This window comes from Oratosquilla oratoria, chromosome 12, assembly GCF_046742065.1.
Source record: "Oratosquilla oratoria isolate Oo_2021 chromosome 12, ASM4674206v1, whole genome shotgun sequence".
NCBI classification, from domain to species: Eukaryota; Metazoa; Arthropoda; class Malacostraca; order Stomatopoda; family Squillidae; genus Oratosquilla; species Oratosquilla oratoria.
The window spans coordinates 32,904,097-32,926,882 of NC_134788.1; the positions used below are offsets into that span (position 1 = coordinate 32,904,097).

Consider the following 22,786-nt stretch of genomic DNA (forward strand, 5'->3'; position numbering starts at 1 on the left):
CCACAGCTATGAATACCGTCCGTCTCACTAATTACCGACCGAACCCAACCAATGACTGTTTTTGCTCAAATGCACAATGTGACAATTTTATTTAAAAAAAAAAAAAAATAGCATGTGGTTGCATTACTTGACCTACTTTCTTTAAAATGTGTTATTTTCATGTAATTTGATCAAAGAGAAGTTACATTTTTATCCTCTGCAAAATTACCGACCACAGCTACAACTACCGTCCAGCCCGCCATCTATGATCACTAGTGGTATGCATCAAACTACACTCTATTAAGTTTCCTAATATTATGTTATTAGTGTAATAGATTGCATATAGTTGAATTATTTGAACTCTTTTCGGACAATTTATAGATTCACCCAACCATAGAACTTGATATCTGGCTCATGTGTTCCTCGTGAGAAATGTTGTGATATGAATGATTGTGTACTTTATTTCCTGTGCAATTGCGTAGTTTTTAAGATATTAATTGTTAAACTAATGCACTTAGGGCTACCACTCCTCCCGAACGATCTGGGGGGGAATGTGGGAAATCAGGGTTTTTGGGTGGGGAGAATTTACACATGGAGTAATGAGGAGGAAGTGAGTCAATACGTGAGTCACGTGACATATGGAGTAAACCCTTCGTGAGAAAGCTGAAACTTCTTTCCTGTATGGGGGTCACCGCGTGACGTCAATGTTTACATGAAGGGCTTCTCTCCATTGTGTGTCATCATGTGTTGTTTGACACGACTCTTTTGTGAAAAGGCCGCATCACACAGGTCACACTTGAAGGGCCTTTCTCCAGTGTGGGTCATGACATGATATTTGAGATTACTCTTTCTTGAGAAAGCTGCATCACACAAGTCACATTGAAAAGCCTTTTCTCCACTGTGTCTCATCACGTGACGTTTGAGAGCCCTCTTAAATGAAAAGTCCGCACCACACAGGTCACACTTGAAAGGTTTTTCTCCAGTGTGGGTCACTACGTGTTGTTTGAGAAGACACTTTTGTGAGAACGCTGCTTCACACAGGTCACATATGAAAGGCTTTTCTCTAGTGTGGGTCATCATGTGCCGTTTAAGATCATTCTTTCGTGAAAAAGCCGCACCACACAGGTCACACTTGTAAGGCTTCTCTCCGTTGTGGGTCATTATGTGTTGATTGAGATTATTCTTTCGTGAAAACGCCGCATCACACAGGTCACATTGGAAAGGCTTCTTACCACTGTGGGTCACTATGTGTCGTTTGAGATGACTGTTTTTTGAGAAAGCTACATTACACAGGTCACATTGGAAAGGCTTCTCTCCAGTGTGGATCACCATGTGTTGTCTAAGATTACTCTTTTCTGAGAAAGCTGCATTACACAGGTCACATTGGAAACGCCTCTCTCCACTGTGGGTCACCAAGTGTCGTTTGAGATGACTCTTTTCTGAGAAAGCTGCATTACACAGGTCACATTGGAAAGGCTTTTCTCCAGTGTGGGTCATTATATGTCGTTTGATATGATTCCTTTCTGAGAAAGCTGCATCACACAGGTCACATTGGAAGGGCTTGTCTCCAGTGTGGGTCATTATGTGTCGTTTAAGATGACTCTTTTCTGCAAAAGCTGCATCACACAGGTCACACTTGAAAGGCTTCTCTCCAGTGTGGGTCATCAAGTGTCGTTGGAGATTATAATTATGTGAATATGTTGCATCACACTGTACACACTGAAAAGGCTTCTCTCCAGTGTGGGTCATCAAGTGTCGTTGGAGATTATAATTATGTGAAAAAGCTGCATCGCACAGGTCACATCGGAAAGGTTTCTCTCCAGTGTGGGTCATCATGTGATGTTCGAGACTACTCTTTTGTAAGAAAGCTGCATCGCACGGGCCACATTGGAAAGGTTTTTCGTCACTGTGGGTCACCACATGTCGTTTGAGATGACTCCTTAGTGAGAAAGCTGCATGACACAGGTCACATTGGAAAGGCTTTTCTCCAGTGTGGGTCACCATGTGTCGTTTGAGATGACCCTTTTGTGAGAAAGCTGCATCACACAGGTCACATTGGAAAGTCTTCTCACCACTGTGGGTTGCCACGTGTCGTTTGAGATGACTCTTTTCTGAGAAAGCTGCATCACACACATCACATTGGAAAGGCTTTTCTCCAGTGTGGGACTTTATGTGTCGTTTGAGATCATTCTTTCCTGAGAAAGCTACATCACACAGGTTACATTGGAAAGGCTTCTCTCCAGTGTGGGTCATCAAGTGTCGTTTGAGATTATGATTTTGTGAAAAAGCTGCATCGCACAAGTCACACTGGAAAGGCTTCTCTCCAGTGTGTGTCATCATGTGTCGTCTGAGACATGATTTTTCAGAGAAAGCTGTATCACACAAGTCACATTGGAGAGGCTTATCTCCAGTGTGGGTCATTAAATGTAGTTTGAGATGGTAATTTCGTGAAAAAGCTGCATCGCACAGGTCACACTGGAAAGGCTTCTCCTTAGCGTGGGCCATCGCGTGATATTATGGTGATTCGTGAGATGTTCCGCAGACGCCACACCCGATTCTGTTATATGACGACAATACGAAATCTTTGGATACCCTTTTCCAAGGAAAATTTTATATGTAACCTCGATCTGAAAGAATAAGTATGGTGGTACATTACCCAAAATGCAGTAAGGGAAGAGAACAAGCAACACGTACCATGGAAGAAGAATAGATTTAGAAGGAAAGAAATGGATTGTTGAACAAATGCGAAATATATGTAGTTCTGCATAAATTGGAAAAATAAAATAATAAGGCAGCATGCATAGATACTGCAGAGATGAAGACACAAGAAAAATTTATCTGTGTATAATGTAGGATAGTATAGTTGAAAATAAGAAACCTTAAAGCAAAAGAGATAGACATATGATAAAGAGGTTGTATAATGTAGGATACAATATTATACCTAGAAATGAGAATTAAGGATGTCATAAATCAATGTTCAAGAGTTTCACGAGTTACTGATTTCTATAAGAAATCACTTGTTTTCCATTTTCAGTGAACCCCCCTCCCTAAACTTAGGGTTCGCGGGAAAACGAGTAGAATTCTGCACAAACACCACCAGAAACATAAAAATAAAACTTCAAAATTTCCGACATCCATGAGTGAGAAAAAAATCAATTTTAGTCTATCCTAACATGTCCCTATCTACAATTAGGTTAGGTTGGATTCACCTCTTCCGAACATCAATTACTAAAAGTGGAAACAAACATTTCAAATGAGTTACAAGTAATTGGTGTGAAAATCTGTGTCTTACTCATCAAATCGATATAAAAATCATTTTTTCAACTGAGTGGTAATGCGAAATTTTATAGGGAAATGGGTTCATAAACATTAGAAAGAGAAAGAAGCAAAAATAAAAAGTAGAGATTGAAGTTTGATGAAAAATATGAAAAAACACAAATAACTGGAAATAAGAAATCTTGGTAAATTTCTTGCAAAGGTCTAAACCAGTGTTTCCCAACCTTTTTTGGCTGCGACCCTAAATCCACTGTTAGCCTGGAGTCGCGACCCTAATTGTAATAATAAATTCAACCATTTCATGTTATATTTCTACATACTTGCATAATGTTTATAAACTTTCGTTTATATAGTTCAGTTTAAATTTACTAGCACAATGAATTGAAATACATTTGAAACTTGAATGAAAAAAAGTTAAAAAAGACCCTCTGGCTACCCTCAAAAACACCCTCGCGACCCTAGTTTGGGTCGCGACCCTGGGGTTGGGAACCACTAGTCTAAACCATCCATTGAACAAGGATATTAGAAATTGTTTGCGCGATTCTTGTTTTTGTCAAGGTTGGCGAGTTAACATGTTATTTTGGTATAAATACCACCAGAAGCCCATAAATAAGACTATATTTTTTTAAGTCTATCATAAAGAAATCTAGTCCACTGAATCTACCACATCCCTACATACAGCCTAGACCTGTTGAATAGAGAATTTGTTCATATATTCATATGTTACTGTGCTTTTTGATCTGAAAAGGCCAAATCACATTCATTTTCTTTTTATCTAGGATGTATGGGAGTATTGCCATGGGAGGCTGAAATTTGATGCTATCTTACCACAAGGGCCAACAAACAACTCGTACCAAACAAGTTTAAAGGAAGAATAAGAAATGGACGTTTGAAGAAATATAAAAATGATGAATGAGCACGGAAAATGGGGAAAAAAAATAGAGACTGGTAAAGTAAAAATTAGTTGAGATATAAGAAGCCACAAGAGTGCTTTCTCAGAGGTCTAAACCCGCCCAATAATCAAGGATGTCAGAAATCAATGTGTGATTCTTACGAACCCTTAATTGTCTCTACGTCAAATCACTTGGTTTTCATGTCTCAGAAAACAACTTGGCCCACCATCCCCCACCCCAACCCCTACACACCCAGGATTGGAGAGTAAATTGTAAGATCTTTAAGGCTATCACCCTACAGTGAGTAAAAAAAAAAAAAAAAAAAAAAAAAAATCAAGAAAGTGTAACCTATCCCAACCTAGGTTAGGTTGGACTCTCCCTCCCCCATGCAGTTCTATCAACTGCTAAAATACGCACAGTGGGAGTAGCTAGATTATGGTTATTCAGTCAAATCAGTCACTTAGAACGAATTACAATTAATTTTTCATGAAAATATATTTGTGCCCATGTAAGACCTCTATTTCTGGAACATACATTTACATATGTATGTATATATATATATATATATATATATATATATATATATATATATATATATATATATATATATATATATATATATATATATATATATATATATATATATATATATATATATATATATATATATATATATATATATATATGTATATATATATATATATATATATATATATATATATATATATATATATATATATATATATATATATATATATATACATATACATATTAGGTAATAGTTCCACTTGTGAGACATTTAACTGCATGTATTTGAAGTATTACAGTCCCTAATAATATAACCCGTATACTTCACATTATAAAGAACTTGCCAAGAATATAGTAATCCCTAATTTGTGGTTTTGTATTCATGGTCGTTCCAGGCATAACATGGGAGGCTGTAAACAATTAACAAGCGTTTAGATGAAACTACATTCTGCCTACCAAATTGTCGGTGCCCACAGCACGATCGGAATTAACATAAAAACATGCAATATGATGTGCTGAACTGACAAGGAAAATAACCCCTACCACAAAATAAACACATGTACACGATGATTGACGAGTGCCCACAAGGAACACTTATCATATGCATGACTATTGTGCTACCAAATTCTATGTCACCACTAGATCCCAAAGATGAACGAAGTGGACCTGGGAAGTGAATATAAAGAAATTGAGAGATTAGCAAGAATTGAAAGATTAGTAAGTGACATTCTTAATTTGGATTTATTGTACCGAGTAAGACGAAGTTGCCTCAAGCCAGGAGGAATATAAACAAATAGTGACAATTCAAGAAGAACCCACTGTGTTGGATAAGAAGAAATGAAATAAATTATATCCATATATTTCGAAATATATGGATATCATTTATTTCATTCCTTCTTATACGACACAGTGGGTTCTTTTTAAATTTTACGAATGTGATACGACATTACTTTGTAGTTAAACAGCGACACATACAGGAAAAGAAAGTAAGCTATGATGAACTCCCAAAAGGCCTGCAAACGTGCATCTCAAAGAAGCAAGAAACGCAAAATATCATTATTGAAAACAAAAAGGATGTATCACAAACTGATCATAAATGGGTCAGATCACGAGAGAAATATATTAACCTACACACACTGACCAGGTCCAATCACAAGACACACAACAATCAAAACACTCCACTAACCCCCACCCAACCCCATTCAGGTCGGTCAACCATTTTTTTCATACGACTGAATTAACCAAAAGGATAGAAAGGGTCAATGATGAAATCTGACCCAGTGGCAGCCAAACAAGACGACTTAGTAAATACCGCATAAAAAACAAAAAAAATGTAGACATGGATACCCAAAACAAGAAAACCATGTCCAGAAAAAGGCAAGGAAAACACCCAAAGAAGATCACAATTTAAGATCTATAAGAAGAACTGCGAACAGAATATATATATATATATATATATATATATATATATATATATATATATATATATATATATATTGTGTGTGTGTGATATATATATATATATATATATATATATATATATATATATATACATATACACTTACATACATATGTATATATATATATATATATATATATACTATATATATATATATATATTGAAGTTCACAGCAGCTTCTGCGTTCACGACGTTTTTGCTGAGTAGTTCTACATCTCTGACGATGGAACGGTGAGCAATACGTAGCTCCCATAAAAGTTGTCCGAAAGACATTGAAAGTTCGTGTATAAGAAGAACACTTTATTGTAACAAGCTTTCGATCTATATAGGTCATCTTCAGGTTCTGGTACAGGCAAAGAGGGGAACAGTTTATATACGGAACTAAGATACAGCATGGGAGAAAAGGAGCAACATGATTGGTCGAGACTGGCCAATAGGGATCTAGGCATTGACCTGGGATCCCGTTTGCGAACCTGCCTGAACTGTACGCCGTTCGTCTTCTTCTCTAACAATTTTATAACTATTATGTACATAATTCCTAGCCTCAGAAACTTTCATAATAGTTCTCATCACTAGAAGCAATCATATCAGAAAATATACAAGGCATTTACTGACAAAAGTATAATGTAACAATAAGGATAAAATGATAATAGTAGATAAATAACACAAACAAATAAATGAAAATAATTAAAGATTATAATGACGTCAAAACTAATAATGATAATTCACCGTGTAATTCCCCGATTCTGTCATTTCCTGCTTTGTTATATACCATTATTATATGTAAAAAAAAAAGAAATAATAATTTAATCAGAAGTTTGGGCTTGTGACCAGGACTTTGATATTTGGAATTTTCAGATCATATATATTCAATTCATCAATTCATATAATTAAATCAACAGAGTATATATCTATTTTATGACAAGCTTATCAAAAACAAACAAGTAAAAACAGTTGACAGTTATAGAACAACTTAAACATGTCAGAAATTACTGTAGTCCCCCCATCACTTCCTCATTGTAGTGGCCCTGGTATACCTCCGCTCTGTCTCCTTCACATCTTGGTGGAGGCGCCCATATTGTCCTTGAATTTGTCCAGGTGAGTGTTAAGCATATGGAATTTACAGGACATCCTGCATTATCCCTTGGCTCCAAAAGCCTTTTCTAGACTCTGCACTAGCTGCTGGTGGTTTTCAGCTCTGTGATTGACCAAGAAGCCCTTGACAACTGCTATGAAATAGTTTCATGCTGTTTTCTAAATACTACTGAGCTTATTGGAGAACTCGGTAGACTCAAGCACCTTCTTTATCTGAGGTCCAACATAAACTCCACCTTTGAATTTGTCCTCAGATAATTCGGGGAAGAACTGAAGAAGGTACTTAAAAGCTGCTGATTCCCGGTTGAGAGCTTTCACGAACTGCTTCATCAACCCCAACTCAATGTGCAGTGGCGGCATGAGCACAATCCTGAGTGTCTCCTACATGATATTCCGGGTCCCAACTACAAATTCGGTTCGCTGCCCCAAGTTCTTCCTGAGGTGGATTTGCTGTCCCAAAGGCAAAGTAAGCATTGTAAATTGATAAAGCCTTCCTGAAGACCAATGGGGAAAGCCACCATCTTAAAGTTTCCAATGATTTTCCAATTGTACTGGTTGTACTGCATAGCTTCCGCACTGTAGTACTCTTGTAGGGGAGGCACTGCTTCCAACACCGACCACACCCGAGACAACCTTCTCCTGTGCAGACCGAGACGGGACTGATGACGTCACGAACACGAGCGGAAGCGCGCGCGCGCGCACTCATCAGGGCTCGTGATTGGCCCATAGTCAGTGGGAAGGCCGCCAATCAGAAGAATAGTCAGAAACTGTGACCTGACTGTGAGCCGCTACCAAGGTTCAAAAGACGGAGGAACTTAAAGAAGAACAAGTACAATCAAAACTACTACTAGTCACCATGAAACAAATTGCTCTTGGCACAAATATCATCAAAACCAACCCGATCAATTAATATCTTGGATTTAATTCTCAACATTAAATAAGTCATCATCATAGCTTATCACGCCAGACAGCCATTCAAGTATTCTTTGGTTAATTTTGACCACCAGGTCAATGTTGTCTAAATTGGTTGAAAGCGGGCACGAGCTTAGGACATGGTCAATGGTCTGTTCAGTTTCTCCGCACTCGCAGGATGGGTCGGTTTTGAGGCCCCATTCAACCAGATTGTCACCAGTTCTGACGACTCTGGATCTTGCTCTATTTAGTCAAGTCAAGGAACGTTGAAGCCGTGGCCCTGTTAATCCAAAAGGAGACCAATCCTGACAGCAACACGCACCAGCACAGCCAATTGAGCATCGTCTTAGCGTGTGGTAAAAGGATTAAACAAGTCATTATATGCCACCTCATATCACTCTTGAAAAGACTTAACTATGAATGTTCTATCTCCAGGGATTCAATAAACACTGCTGAATACATTAGCGTAGTTATATTTCCAGTAACAAGTTACAATAGCGTTTACTCCATATAGTAGAACCTCACAAGTGAGGGCGACAGTAAATGGGCACTTTAACTGCCCCAACAGGAGACTGACACAGAATGAGCACAATTTGTTATGAGATACTCACTTTTATCGCACATTCAGTTACTTTGTCATACACTTAGCCACAGAGTTACACACTGGCAGATATGAATTTGCAAGAGCCATTGTTTCACAGGCTATACCAGCCGAGAATACTGACACCTTGATTTAGTACCGACGATACTTAACACTGGATGGGTGGGGGTAAGGCCGAACGATGAGGTGAAGCAATTGGTTCAATTTGCAGTTCTTCGTTCTGGCTCTCGTGTCGTAGAGGCTAGCCGCCCCTACCCTTCCCTTTTCCCGACGTTACTACTCCAAGGTCACTCAGACGATCAGATGCAGAACGAACTCTTGGTGATAATGTAGTGATTTGGCCGGTTAGAATGTGCTCCAGCTCCGATGGCTTCTGTTATCTTCTAGCTCAGTGTGTCGAAGTTTTGAAATTTCTAGCTTCAGAGTTTCGAGCTTCAAAAACACACAAGTCGATAATACTTCTCCAACCCATTCAGTTTCCTCTAACTGCAATTAACTAATTAATAAACTATTTATGAATTATATATATATGTATAGATATATATGTATGTATATATATATATATATATATATATATATATATATATATATATATATATATATATATATATATATATATATATACATACACATAATTCCACTGCAGTGTCTGTTGCCTCACAAATTTAGAATTGATGAGGGCCAAACACACTTGTGACAACGTGCAGATATCTATTACCACCAGTCATGCCACTTTCTAATATTCTCCACGGTTTTTCGTAATTACAAGCATATTCACGCACATAATGGAACACTCAAAACTCTTCAATTACGAACAAGCAAAACATGCAATTATGTAGTACGCCATCCAAACAGGGGCATTCAAGTATTAACATGACTGACAGTAAATAAACGAATATTTGCAACCGTATGCGCATGCGCCGACTCATCAACCAAACAGGTCTAATAACGATAAATCAATATTTGATAGCTGAAAGTGCCATCCTATAGAAAAGTTGGGTCACATAGGTCACAATGAAGAGGCCTCTCATCAGTGTGGGTTATCACTATCAGGCTTCTTTCCTGTATGGGCCACCACGTGACGTCTACTATTACTTCATTTTTTCTCGGACAGCATTATAAAGGCCTCTATTCAGTGTGGGTCATCACGTGATATTTGAGAGCACTCTTTCGTGAGAAAACTATATCGCACAGGTCACACATGAAAGGTTTCTCTCTGGTGTGGATCTTGACGTGATGATTCAGTGGCACTCTTTTGTGAGAAAGCTCCATCGCCTAGGTCATCCTTGTAGAGTTTTCCTCCAATGTGAGTAATCACGTAATATTCTAAATTACTCATTTGTGAAAAGTTGCATCATACAGGTAACAATGGAAAGGCTTCTCTCTAGTGTGGGCCATGAAGAGTCGTTTGAGATTACACTTTGCTCAACTTTATCGCACAGGTCACATTTGAAGGTTTCTCCAGTGTGGGTCATCATCACGTGATATTTGAGATCACTCTTTCGGAAGAAAGCTGCATCGCACAGGTCACACTGGAAAGGCTTCTCTCCAGTGGGGGTCATCATGTGCCGTTTGAAAAAAAAAAAAAAAAAAATGGGGGGAGAAAGCCGCACCACACAGGTCACACTTGAAGGGATTCTCTCCAGTGTGAGTCATTATGTGTCGTTTGAGATGACTACTTTGTGAGAAAGCTGCCGCACCACACAAGCCACATTAGCATGGCTTTTCTCTAGTGTGGGTCATCACGTGATAGTTTAAATCACTCTTTTCTGAATAAGCTGCATCGAAAAGGTCACAATTAAAAAGCTTCTTTCCAGTGTGGGTCATAACGTGTCGTTTGAGAGCATCCTTTCTTGGGAAAGCTGCATCGCAACGGTCACATTTGAAGGGCTTTTCTCCAGTGTGGGTCATCATGTGATGGTTGACATGACTCCTCAGTGAGAAAGCTGCATCGCACAAATTGCATTGGAAAGGCTTCTCTCCAGTGTGGGTCATGATGTGTTGTTTGAGATTACCCTTTTGAGAGAAATCTGCATCGCACAAATTGCATTGGAAAGGCTTCTCTCCTGTGTGGGTCACCATGTGTCGTTTGATATTGTTCTTTTGGGAGAAAGCTGCATCGCACATATTGCATTGGAAAGGCTTCTCTCCAGTGTGGGTCATCATGTGTTGTTTGAGATGACCCTTTCGAGAGAAAGCTGCATCGCACAGGTCACAGTTGAAAGGCTTTTCTCCAGTGTGGGTCATCATGTGTTTTTTGATGTTACTCTTTTGTGAGAAACCTACATCGCACAGGTCACACTTGAAAGGCTTCTCCCCGGTGTGGGTCATCATGTGTTGCTTGATTTGCTTCTTTCGTGAGAAAACTGCATCACACAGGTCACACTTGAAATGTCTCTCTCCAGTGTGTGCCATCATGCAATATTAGACGTCTCGTGAGATAGGTTTGCCGCAAAGGCCACACCAGATTCTCTTAATTATATGACGAATATAAGGAATCTTCGGATGCCTTCTCCGAAGAAATGTCGGTATTTTCCCTCGACCTGCAAGAAAATATACAAGTTCAACATCTAACTTGTTTAGAGAAAGTCAGAAATAACACGACTGTATGGGAAAATGTGAGAAAGGGAACATACAGCTCATATCAAAGAAGCTTATAGGAAGAAGAACGAAATGAAATGTTGAGCAAATACTAAAAGTGATGGAGTGGAAAAAAGAGAGTAGTGCAGTATAACTTAATAGGGAAATTCATGGTTAAATAAGTACGAGAAAATAGGTCGGCGTATAATGTAAGATACAATAACATAACTGGAAATTAGAAAAATTGACAGATTTTCGCAGGGGACCAATACACACACACATGCACACACCATTCAAGGATGCCATAAATTAACATTTGATTCATGAAAATCTGATATATATTCCTACAGCAAATCACTTGTTCTTAATTTTTCGGTAAACCCTCCTCTGCGTTGGCAGGGGTGCCATCCTCGCAGATATACTAGATACGCGCGAAAACAAGCGCGGCGCCACCATCGCGCTGGTACTGTTTACAATGCCATATTTTGCGACCCGTTGGGTTTTGTTTGGCTTAGTCTGAATGCTTTGAGCGCTCAGTGCATGTGCAGGATTTTCAAATGATCTTGTTGTTGTGTAAGTGTATGCCCGATTCTTCAAAACCAAACAAATATTAACCGATTCAAACGCAAATTTGGTTATCAACCTTGGCAAATTAGTTTTTCGAGTAAAAACAATAAAATAAGGCACCAAGAAAACAACATTTAAATGTAAGAAAACTGTTTTTTAACCTATTTTCTCCCCCGGATATGAGCAACTCAAGATCATTGGGTATTATACACTTGGTGATTTGTTGACCCAAAAACCTTCACGTGCCAAGTTGCATGTCCACTGGGCCAGTGGTTTGGATTTTATTGATTATTTCTAAATTGATAACAGTTGCCATGACAACATGATAGGTAAATTTATGGGTCAATAAATCATCTGAGCATGTCATTATCATTGCAGGACCTTCTTCTTATACCATTCTTACTAACACCTATCATCTTCTCATGGCAACTGTTGTCAATTTAGAAATAATCAATAAAATCCAAACCACTGGCCCAATGGACATGCAACTTGGCATGTGAAGGTTTTTGGGTCAACAAATCACCAAGTGTATAATACCCAATGATCTTGAGCTGTTCATATCCGGGGGAGAAAATAGGTTAAAAAACAGTTTTCTTACATTAAAATATTAGCTTCTTGGTGCCTTACCTTAATATTTTTACTTGGAAAACTTATTTGCCGAGGTTGATAACCAAATTTGTGTTTGAATCGGTGAATATATATATATATATATATATATATATATATATATATATATATATATATATATATATATATATATATATATATTATATATATATATATATGTATATATATTTGCTTTTGAAGAATCGGGCTTTATGGTAAAACCTTCACATGCCAAGTTGCATGTCAATTGGGCCAGCGGTTTGGATTTTATTGATTATTTCTAAATTGACAACAGTTGCCATGGCAACATGATAGGTGTTAATAAGAATGGTATAAGAAGAAGGTCCTGCAATGTTATTGACATGCTCAGGTGATTTATTGACCCATAAAACCTTCACATGTCAAGTTGCATGACAATTGGACCAGCGGTTTGGATTTTATTATTTCTAAATTGATAACAGTTGCCATGGCAACATGATGGGTGTTAGTAAGAATGGTATAAGAAGGTCCTGCAATGTTATTGACATGCTCAGGTGATTTGTTGACCCATAAAACGTTTACATGCTAAGTTGCATGTCAATTGGGCCAGCGGTTTGGATTACATTGATTATTTCTAAATTGACAACAGTTGCCATGGCAACATGAAAGGTGTTAGTAGGAATGGTATAAGAAGAAGGTCCTGCAATGTTATTGACATAATCAGGTGATTTGTTGACCCATAAATCATTCACATGCCAAGTTGCATGTCAATTGGGCAAGCGGTTTGGATTTTATTGGTTATTTCTAAATTGACAACAGTTGCCATGGCAACTTGATAGATGTTAATAAGAATGGTACAATAAGAAGGTTCTGCAATGTCATTGACATGCACAGGTGATTTATTAACCCATAAAACCTTCACATGTCAAGTTGCATGTCAATTGGCCCAGTGGTTTGGATTTTATTAATGATAATCTGAAAATTGACAACTTCATAGTTGCCATGAAAAGGGAAATATGGTATGATGAAGATGTCTCACATTGTTTTTGACATGTTCATGTGATTTGTTGATCTATAAAACCCAAGTATTCAGAATTTTGATAACATTGGACCAGTGGTGTTTCTCTGCCAAAATCTTTACAAATTACCACCCTTAATTCTAACATTTTTTTTTTATAAAGTCTAGCCAAAAATGCGGGCTAAAAAAAATTGTATCTTCCTTATTTTTTTAGCCATTTAAAAAATTTAAAAAGCGTTTCGTTTTAAATAAAATTGCCTTTCATGTGCAACAATAATTTAAGGATAAAAAAAAAAAAAATGAAAATGTTTGTGCCCGTACCTAGATATATAACCAGAAGCCTATGAATAAAAATATAAAATGTTGGTCTTTGACATCCTTGCGTGAGAAGTACATTACTTCTAGTCAATATAGCCTAATCTGTCCCTACCTACATTTAGGTTAGGTTAGATGCACTCCTCCCTTCCACCAAATACTGAAACAAGGCGCACGGTTAGAATAGCTTGTTCAGTTTGTTCCCCGTAGCAATCTTACTTGTAATTCAACATATTATTTACATTTTTTGGTTATGGTGAGTGACGCTATTTGTAGAACACTCCAGAATAAAGTATAATTTTGGCTAATACATTAGTAGCATGAAAATATAGTAAACTGAGGCATTAACCAAAATGCAGCAAGGTAACAAACGACAAGAAAGATGATGTAGATGTAAAAGAAAAAATGGACGATTGAACAAAAATAAGAAATATAAAAGAGAGCTGAAATCTGAAAAACAGACTGGTAAAGTGATAGTTAATAGAGAAATGAGAAGCCACAAGAGTGGATGAACTTTACAAAGAGAAAAAAAGAAAAAAAAAAACAGAAAACAAATCAAGTATGGAAAGGGACACAGTAGCACAGGTAACTGGGAATAAGAAATACTGGCAACATTTTCGCAGAGTTCTATACTCACTCAATAATCAAGGATGTCGGAAATCAATGTTTGTGCGATTCCTGCAGTTGTCAGGGAACACCTTCACCCCTCCCCCACACCTACATATACAGGATTGGCGAATAAACAAGTAAATTTTGGCAGAAATACCACCGGAAACCCATAAATGAAAACATATTTTTATATCTATCATCTTAGAGTGAGAAAAAATTAATAACATGAATGTAACATTTCTCTGGTTAGGTTAGACACCCCCAGTTATATCATCCACTAAAATAAGACGCATGGTGGTAGTAGCTTGTTAATTGTGGTTATTCAGACAAAACAGTCACGTAATACGAATAACATTCAATTTTTCATGAAAATGAAATTGTGCCTGTACCAATCTTACATGTACTTCACGAGGACAACATCAGATTTTTTTTTTTGAGGGGGGTGTAGGTTAGGTAATGGAAAAAGACGCTATTTATGGAAACTTTTGATGTAAAGTAAATTACTTACAAATATTTTTTGTTTTCAATAATGGTGTTTTGTGCTTCCTGATCCTTTGAGATGCATTCATGCAGGGCTTTTAGGAGTGCATTTTAGTTTTCTTGTATTTCTCATCCAGTGTTGTGGTAGAGCCATGTACCCTGTTTACATTCCTCGTGGCGGGCAGGTACTCTGTCCTACTCGGTACGAAAATAAAATTCAAGATAGTCAATGCCTAATCTCTCAATTCACTGTGCACTGAATTTGATAGTTGCGAGTAAATATTTCTTTATATTCACTCAAAACTCCACTTCGTGTTTAGTGAATACAGACAGGTGTTTTATAATATGAGTTAAAGTGGCATAGAATTTGGTAGCCCAGCACTCAAGCAAATGAAATCTGTTATTATGGGCACTCGTCAGTCGTGCACTTGTGTTTATCGTCTGGTAGAGGTTATTTTCCCTATCTGTTCATCGCTTTGTTGCCTTTTTATGTTAGTTCCGATAGCATAAAAGCACTGCCAGTTTGGTAGGCAGAATATAATCTTGTCAAAACGCTTGGTCAATGATTAGTCCTGCACAGATTGGGGGAATACGTTTCATAGGTTACCATATTCTCGGCAAGGTAGGAATGTTACCTGTAAAATATCGTGTCCAGCAGCTGAAACTAAACCAGGTTTACAATGTCATTCATAATTCTGCTCCCTCATATGTGAGCTGTAATTTTACATTATCGGCTGAGAACCGAACCCGGAACAGTCAAGAGTCTCTTATTGTACCTCATGCAGGTCCCTTCACCAAAAACAGTTTTCACTTCACAGGTGCTCAACTATGGAACTCACTACCCGTGTCCATTCATTAAGACAAATAGCAAGGTTACCTTCAAGAAAAAAGTCAAGGGTTACTATATGTCTCAGCTATGGACAGAGAACAGCCTTGATTTTGTGTACTACTAACTTAGCGAGGGACACATGAATCCATGAGTAATACCAACCATATCTGCGTTCACTCATAACTGTTCTGACCTCCCCTCCCACCTTTTTTTCAGAAGTTTAGTTCAACATAACAATGTTTGATGTTTACAAATTGGTTTCCACCTTTGTTTTGCCAGTCATAATATGGTATATGTCTCAGGTAGGTTCCGAGAACAGTTATGATCTGACCTTCTTCCTCATTCTCCTTGTTATGTTACTCATTCAAGCACTGGTCCCTACCTCTGGTGCTTCAGGTTATAATGTACTACTCCTTGGTGCTCATAGTAATTGCCCACTCCGTCCTGAGATTCAGGTAAAATGTTAGATTTAATTAATAGGTGACCCTAGCTGCAGTGTTGGATTCTCTATAACTACATGTTGTTACAGATGTAGAATATTGTAGTATATCATTAATGGTCCTACTCTGATATAGTACTCACTCATACATGTTGATACAGATGTAGAAAAATGCAGGATATTATTAATGGTACTACTCCGATATAGTACTCACTCATACTGTTTTGTTACAGTTTAACATTACTTTGTTGTTCCTTTGCTTAATGCAATGTTCCTTTTGGATGGTGCTCTAATTTTTGGACTCAATGTTCCTATATGTACAAACATTTCAGTAATATTAGCAAAACTATAACAATGTTTATGTGTCATATGTGTACTGACTGGTATTACTCATGAGTGTCTCTGGTCCCCTCAACCCCCTATGTATGTTTGTCCGTGTGACTTAATGTAGAATAATAACCTGATGAGGACCACAATGGAAATAAGCGTTCATGCTTTTTGTGTTATCCTCGGCAATTTACATTTATTATTTCGAACTATGTGTTCTTGTCATTATTTGCACTTCATGTACATTGATTCATTGCCAAATAAAGTCTATCTATCTATCAAGTTGTTTTTAATACGAAGGATGCTTTCTAATAATGATAATAATAATAATAATAATAATAATAATAATGATAATAATAATGATAATAATAATAATGATAATAATAATAATGATAATAATAATAATAATAATGATAATAATAATAATAATAATAATAATAATAATAATTGTCACAAAATCCCTGGACAGTGGAAGGAGAAGGAGGTGGTAGTGGGGGCGTGGGAAATACCTACCTTAAGTGAGGGATGAAGGGAGGAGAAGGATAGCCGCAGTGGGAAGCCGAAGTCCAGGAGATTTGAGTTACCGACCGGGACCGCGCGCGCTCCCTTCTCGGCGCGCGTGTATATAACTCAAAGGGGTGTGGGACAACTCATTAAGTAGACCGTCCTAGGCTAATCAAACAGGTCATCCTATTGTGAGTTTTAATGATCAAGATTATTTCTACAATCAGACATTGTTGGCATGCAACACAAATCTATAAAGGGTCTAAAATATAACAAATTCTTCCTACAGTATTCTAACTACCTGCGCGCCTATCTATGGGTCCTATTTAGTAAAACACCAATATCGTTACTTGCTACCATCCTTAAGGGGCTTCTGCTGGTTGCGGGGATGTCCTCAAATAGGCGCGGGTCCCTCATTCCGGCAGGATGCGTCTGGGGTGTGAGGATGCATTTGTGGTTGAGCTGGGCGGGAACTGACTGTCCTCGTGGGGTGGCACTTCACGGCGGGAGGTGAGATAGGTTCCGCAGGCGTCTCTCCGTAATTATGCCAGTTCCTTTCCGGTCAGGATGTCCTGAAAGGGAGCGATTCTGCACCCTCTAATGGCGATACTGCATAAGGATTGAGTTTGGTAGTCACTGAAGGCGACACTCTTCGCCGCCATGTTCGTGGTCACGGTGGCACTGAATGCCGTGGCACTGATATTCTCGAGTTCTCCGGGCACTAGTCACTTATAATTAATCAGCCGTGTATGATTGACGGTGATTAAACAGTTCGTATTAATGAGTGCAATTCGCAGTGGCCACTCTACGAGAGAATGATGCACATTTGGACCTTCCGAGGACACGCGTGTCCCACCTCACTCTGTGTGAACCCAAGCCGAACTGGTGGACAGGCACTGAAGGGTCAACTGCCTGCCCATACAATGTATGGCATACACCGTTGCCGTTTTTCTAAATGTTAAAGCAATAGTTCCGTAGGGAGCGCCGTGCACGTTTATGTGGAAGTTGAAACAGTTCTAATTGTTCCTTGAGGGTAGTCACTACTCTCGAGAGTGGAAGATATGATCCTAACTAGTCTAATTAAAACTAGACTAAACAATAAATGGCAAGCGCGCAGGGGGGGGATCTGAACCGTTAGGACCAATTCGAACGGTAACTCTTGGATGAAATACACTGACTCTAATCATAAAGTAGTAACTTACAACTGCAAGAAGGAACAGTAAACTTGAGAGGTTGTGGAATCCCACACTTAATTTTAAACATTCGTGTCTTTGCTCGCAGGCATATTTAGACACCTGGAACTAAAGGGAGGGGGAGGGATTTCCTGAGCAATTAGAAGTCTCTCAAATTCGTTAAGGCACTGTAATTGACTGCCAAATTGGCGCAACAGTTAATGAGGATAAGGAGAAGGAAAAATGTAAAGAAGTAGTTGCTAGAGGCCTTAAGAGTTCCGGCAATTCCAAAGAGTATAGGGAATTAATCGTCGAAAAGGGCTGAAAGGAGACGAAAAACTGTGGAGCCTGCGTCGGCTAGGCCCTTGAGCGAAAGTATTTGGTAACTGTGGTTTGAGAGCAGACGTAAGAAAATGAGAAGAAATAGTAGGTCGTGTGTCACAACCCAAAGTTGTGACAATAATAATAATAATAATGATAATAATAATAATAATAATAATAATAATAATAATAATAATAATAATAATAATAATAATAATAATAATAATAATGATAATGATAATGATAATAATAATAATAATAATAATAATAATAATAATAATAATAATAATAATAATGATAATAATAATAATAATAATACATACATATACTAAGGCTTTTTCCCCCTTACAAGGGAGGTAGCCAAAAAGGAAAAGGCATAAAATCATTTCCACCCATTCCATCCCTGAATACACTCCACACCCTTCCACCCTCCCTTTCATCTTAGCACCTCCTGGATGACGGGTCATCCCTGCACCTTGTCCACTGCCCTAGGTCAGAAGCAGTGTCGCAAGACACAGCACATCCACAGCAAGGCTGCTTCATAAATTCGGCGACCCCACCTCTCCGCCCCCCCCCCATGCAGAAAAGGAGAAGACGGGGAGAAATTCCTTCGCGCTGCGTCAATTTGTTTCTCATACATACTTCCTCACCCCCCATCCCCCAACCACTCCCCCTCATGCATCAAAACATCATCTATACACAACCCCTCTCCATTCACCCCTATTTTCTGTCCTCTCCCGTCCTTCCTCAACAGACATTCATCTCTTTTGTAATGCCTCTTTTGCCCCCATCCACCCATTTCATCCTAGGACGCCCCCTCATATTCACTCCTTCCACCTCTGCCCTCTACACTTCTTTTATTAATCTTTCTTCACTCATTCTTTCCATGTGTCCAAACCATCCTAATACTCTTTCATCAACCCTATCTCCCAACTCCCTTTCCACTCCTGTTCTCATCCTCACCTCCTCATTTCTCACTCTAGCTTAGTAACCCCTATCATACTTCTAAGACATTTCATCTCAAACACATTCAAACTCCTTCTCTCTTCCTCTTATGTTCCATGTTTCTGCCCCATACAATGCTGTTGGCACAATCACTCCTTCATATAACCTCTTGTTAGCATCCATTCCTAGATGTCTATTTCTCATTACACCTTTTAATCCACCAAGGCATATACTCGCTTCTCTCAATCTACATTCTACCTCCACCCCCACTTCCCTTTCCTGCCACAGTCGCACCCAAGTATCTAAAACTATCGATTTCCTTCAGTCTTTCACTCCTAATACTCACTTCTAGCCTACTGTCACTCTCTCCCCTTGTACATCTCATCACCTTACTTTTACCCACATTTATCTTCAGCTTCCTTCTTTCATACACCTTAATACTCACCTTCAGCCTGCTGTCACTCTCTCTCCTTGTACATCTCATCCCCTTACTTTTGCCCACATTTATCTTCAGCTTCCTTCTTTCACACACACCTCAAACTCTGTCACCAACTTCCTCAATACCTCCTCTGATCCTGCTACAAGCGCAGTGTTGTCAGTAAACAACAACTGGCTCACTTCCCACTTTTCTCCATTTTCTTTAATCATCTCCAACACCTGACCCACTACCCTTGCATTCACCTCTCACACCACCCCATCCATGAAAAGATTGAACAGCCAGGGCGACATAATACATCCCTCACGAAGTCCCACCTTTACCTCAAACCATTCACTCTCTCCATTTCTAATCCTGACACAAGCTCTACTACTCTCGTAAAAACCCTTGACTGCTCTTAACAGCTTTCCTCCTATCCTATATATCTGCAATACCTCCCACAGTGCCTTCCAGTCTACCCTGTCGTAGGCCTTTTCCATATCCATAAAAGACCCAAAAACATCCTTACCTTTTCCTATAGCTTTCTCACATATCTGTCTTACCACATAAATCTGAACTACACAACCCCTACCTGTCTTAAACCCACACTGTTCCTCACCAATTACTCCCTCTGTTCCTCTCCTAATCCTCTCAAACAAGACCCTCCCATAAGCCTTCCCAACTACACTCAACAAGCTGATCCCTCTGAAACTACTGCACTCACACTTGTCCCCTTTCCCCTTGTAAAGCAGAACTATACAGGCACTCTTCCAGTCCTCCGGCACTCTACCCTCTCTTAAACAAACATTAAATAACCTCACTAGCCAGTCCACCATAACTGTACCTCCTTTCTTCAGACATTCAGCACGGCATCCATCCAAGCCAGGTGCCTTACCTGCTCTCATCATCTTGACAGCTGCTTTCACTTCATCCTTCCCTATTTCTCTTTCATTTTCCTCACTCATAACTCTCATTTTCTCATTTTCTTAGCGCTTCCCACTGCAACTACCTTTCCCTCCCTATCCTCCTTCACATTTAGTAACTCCCTAAAATACTCTGCCCACCTTCCTCTCACTGCCTTCTCTTCCATTATCATTTCTCCATCTGCACCTTTTACCTTTTCTTCTCTACTTGATTCGCCTCTTTCTCTTTTGCTGCCATACTCTTACCCCATTTCACATCTGCTCTCCTCTTTGCTTCTTTTATCTTATGGTTAACTTCCCTTCTCTTTACTTTGTACCTCTCATACGATTCCCTCGTCCTAATTTGTAGCCAAGCTATGAATGCCTGTTTCTCTTCTACACCTTTCTTTGCTTCCTCATCCCACCACTCACTACCCTTCCTTCTATTTCCTCCCGCCCTTCTTGTTCCACACACCATATTTGCACACCTTATAACTCCCTCCTTAAACCATCCCCATTCCTCCACTCCTAGTTCTACTCTATCCTTCACTCCCTCCCACTCCTCTTTCAGCTTCTTCTTATACTCATTCTCCTTTTTTTCTCTCATTTAGGTAGTTCACTCTAAGTACCCCCATACCTTCTGCCCTTTTCTTCTTTCTCCACTCTCAATTTATCTTCCACCAGAAAATGATCTGATATTCCCCCACTCTCTCCCCTTAGAGCATGTACATCCTTAACTCTTCCTACCATACTCCTGGTCACCACTATAGTCCATTAACGCTCTATCTGCCACCCTTCCATCCACCACCCTCTCCCATGTGTACTTATGCTTTACTTTCTTCCTTAACATTGTATTTGCCATTATCAACTCTTTCAAGACACATCTCCACCATCAATTCTCCACTACGATTTTTACCTGGAACTCCATACTTTCCAATCACTCCGTCTACTGGTTCATTTCCTACCCTAGGATTAAGGTCTCCTAATACAATTATATTGACATTTCTCCCTAATCCCTCTATGGATGTGGTGCAGATGAGAGTAAAAAGTAAGAGATAGGCAGTATGTTTGTGAGAAGAAAGATGGATGTGCTGGGGTTGAGTGAAACTAAAATGAAAGGAAATAGCAACTGTGAGTTTGGGAGTGTAGCTGGGAGGTACTCAGGAGTGAAGAGGGGACGAAGAAAAGAAGGGGTGGCTATAGTAGTAAGTGAAAAGATAAATAAACGTGACGTGGAGTGGAAGGAGGTTTAATCAAGGTTGATGTGGATGAAGGTGAAGCTGGGAAGGGAGATTAGGGTTTTTGTAAGTGCGTATGGGCCTGGTATTGAGAAGAGCATAGAGGAAAAGGAGTCTTTTTGGGTAGATATAAATGATGCCGTCTGTGCTGCTCTCGACGGCAACACAGCACAGACGGCAACAACACTTGCAAAGCTGAAACCCATATGGAGAGATAAGAACATCTGTCTCCAGTCAAAGCTGAAGCTACTCCATGCATTAGTCCTGTCCATCTTCCTGTACGCATGTGAGACATGGACGCTGACAGCAGAACTGCAGAGAAAGATCCAGGCAATGGAAATGAGGTGTTTCAGAAGACTCCTTGGCATCTCATACTCAGATCACATCACAAACGAAGAAATGCGCAAGACGATCTCACAGCATGTGAAGCACTATGAAGACCTGACCACAGTGAAGAAGAGACTGAAGTGGTATGGACATGTGACACAGTCCAGCGGACTATCAAAAACCATCCTCCAAGGGACAGTTCAGGGGAAGAGGAGACGAGGCAGGCAGAGGAAGAAGTGGGTAGACAATATCACAGAATGGACAGGGAGGAACTTTGCAGAGACCCAGGCCCTTGCCCACGACCGTGAAAGATGGAGGTCACTGGGGAATTGTTCATCGATGCAGTGCCCCTACGACCCCGGGGGGTTAAGGGATTCGTGATCGTGATAAATGATGATGATAATAATAATAATAATAATAATAATAATAATAATAATAATAATAATAATAATAATAATAATAATAATAAT

At 39.0% G+C, this 22,786-nt stretch overlaps 2 protein-coding genes across 2 annotated transcripts; both read right to left on the reverse strand.

Moving 5' to 3' along the window:
* Positions 1-269: 269 nt before the first annotated feature.
* On the reverse strand, positions 270-7,590 carry LOC143030322 (uncharacterized). Its single transcript, XM_076193475.1, has 4 exons — positions 7,467-7,590; positions 5,220-5,342; positions 5,021-5,086; positions 270-1,511 (listed from the first exon to the last, which is right to left on the reverse strand). Exons 1-4 carry the CDS (start codon positions 7,588-7,590, stop codon positions 688-690), a joined length of 1,137 nt encoding a protein of 378 aa, XP_076049590.1. The 3' UTR covers positions 270-687.
* Positions 7,591-9,858: 2,268 nt separating this feature from the next.
* LOC143030659 (uncharacterized) lies at positions 9,859-15,740 on the reverse strand. The gene is made up of 2 exons (XM_076193835.1): positions 14,926-15,740; positions 9,859-11,286 (listed from the first exon to the last, which is right to left on the reverse strand). Exon 2 carries the CDS (start codon positions 11,159-11,161, stop codon positions 10,457-10,459), a length of 705 nt encoding a protein of 234 aa, XP_076049950.1. The 5' UTR covers positions 11,162-11,286; positions 14,926-15,740; the 3' UTR covers positions 9,859-10,456.
* Positions 15,741-22,786: the final 7,046 nt, after the last annotated feature.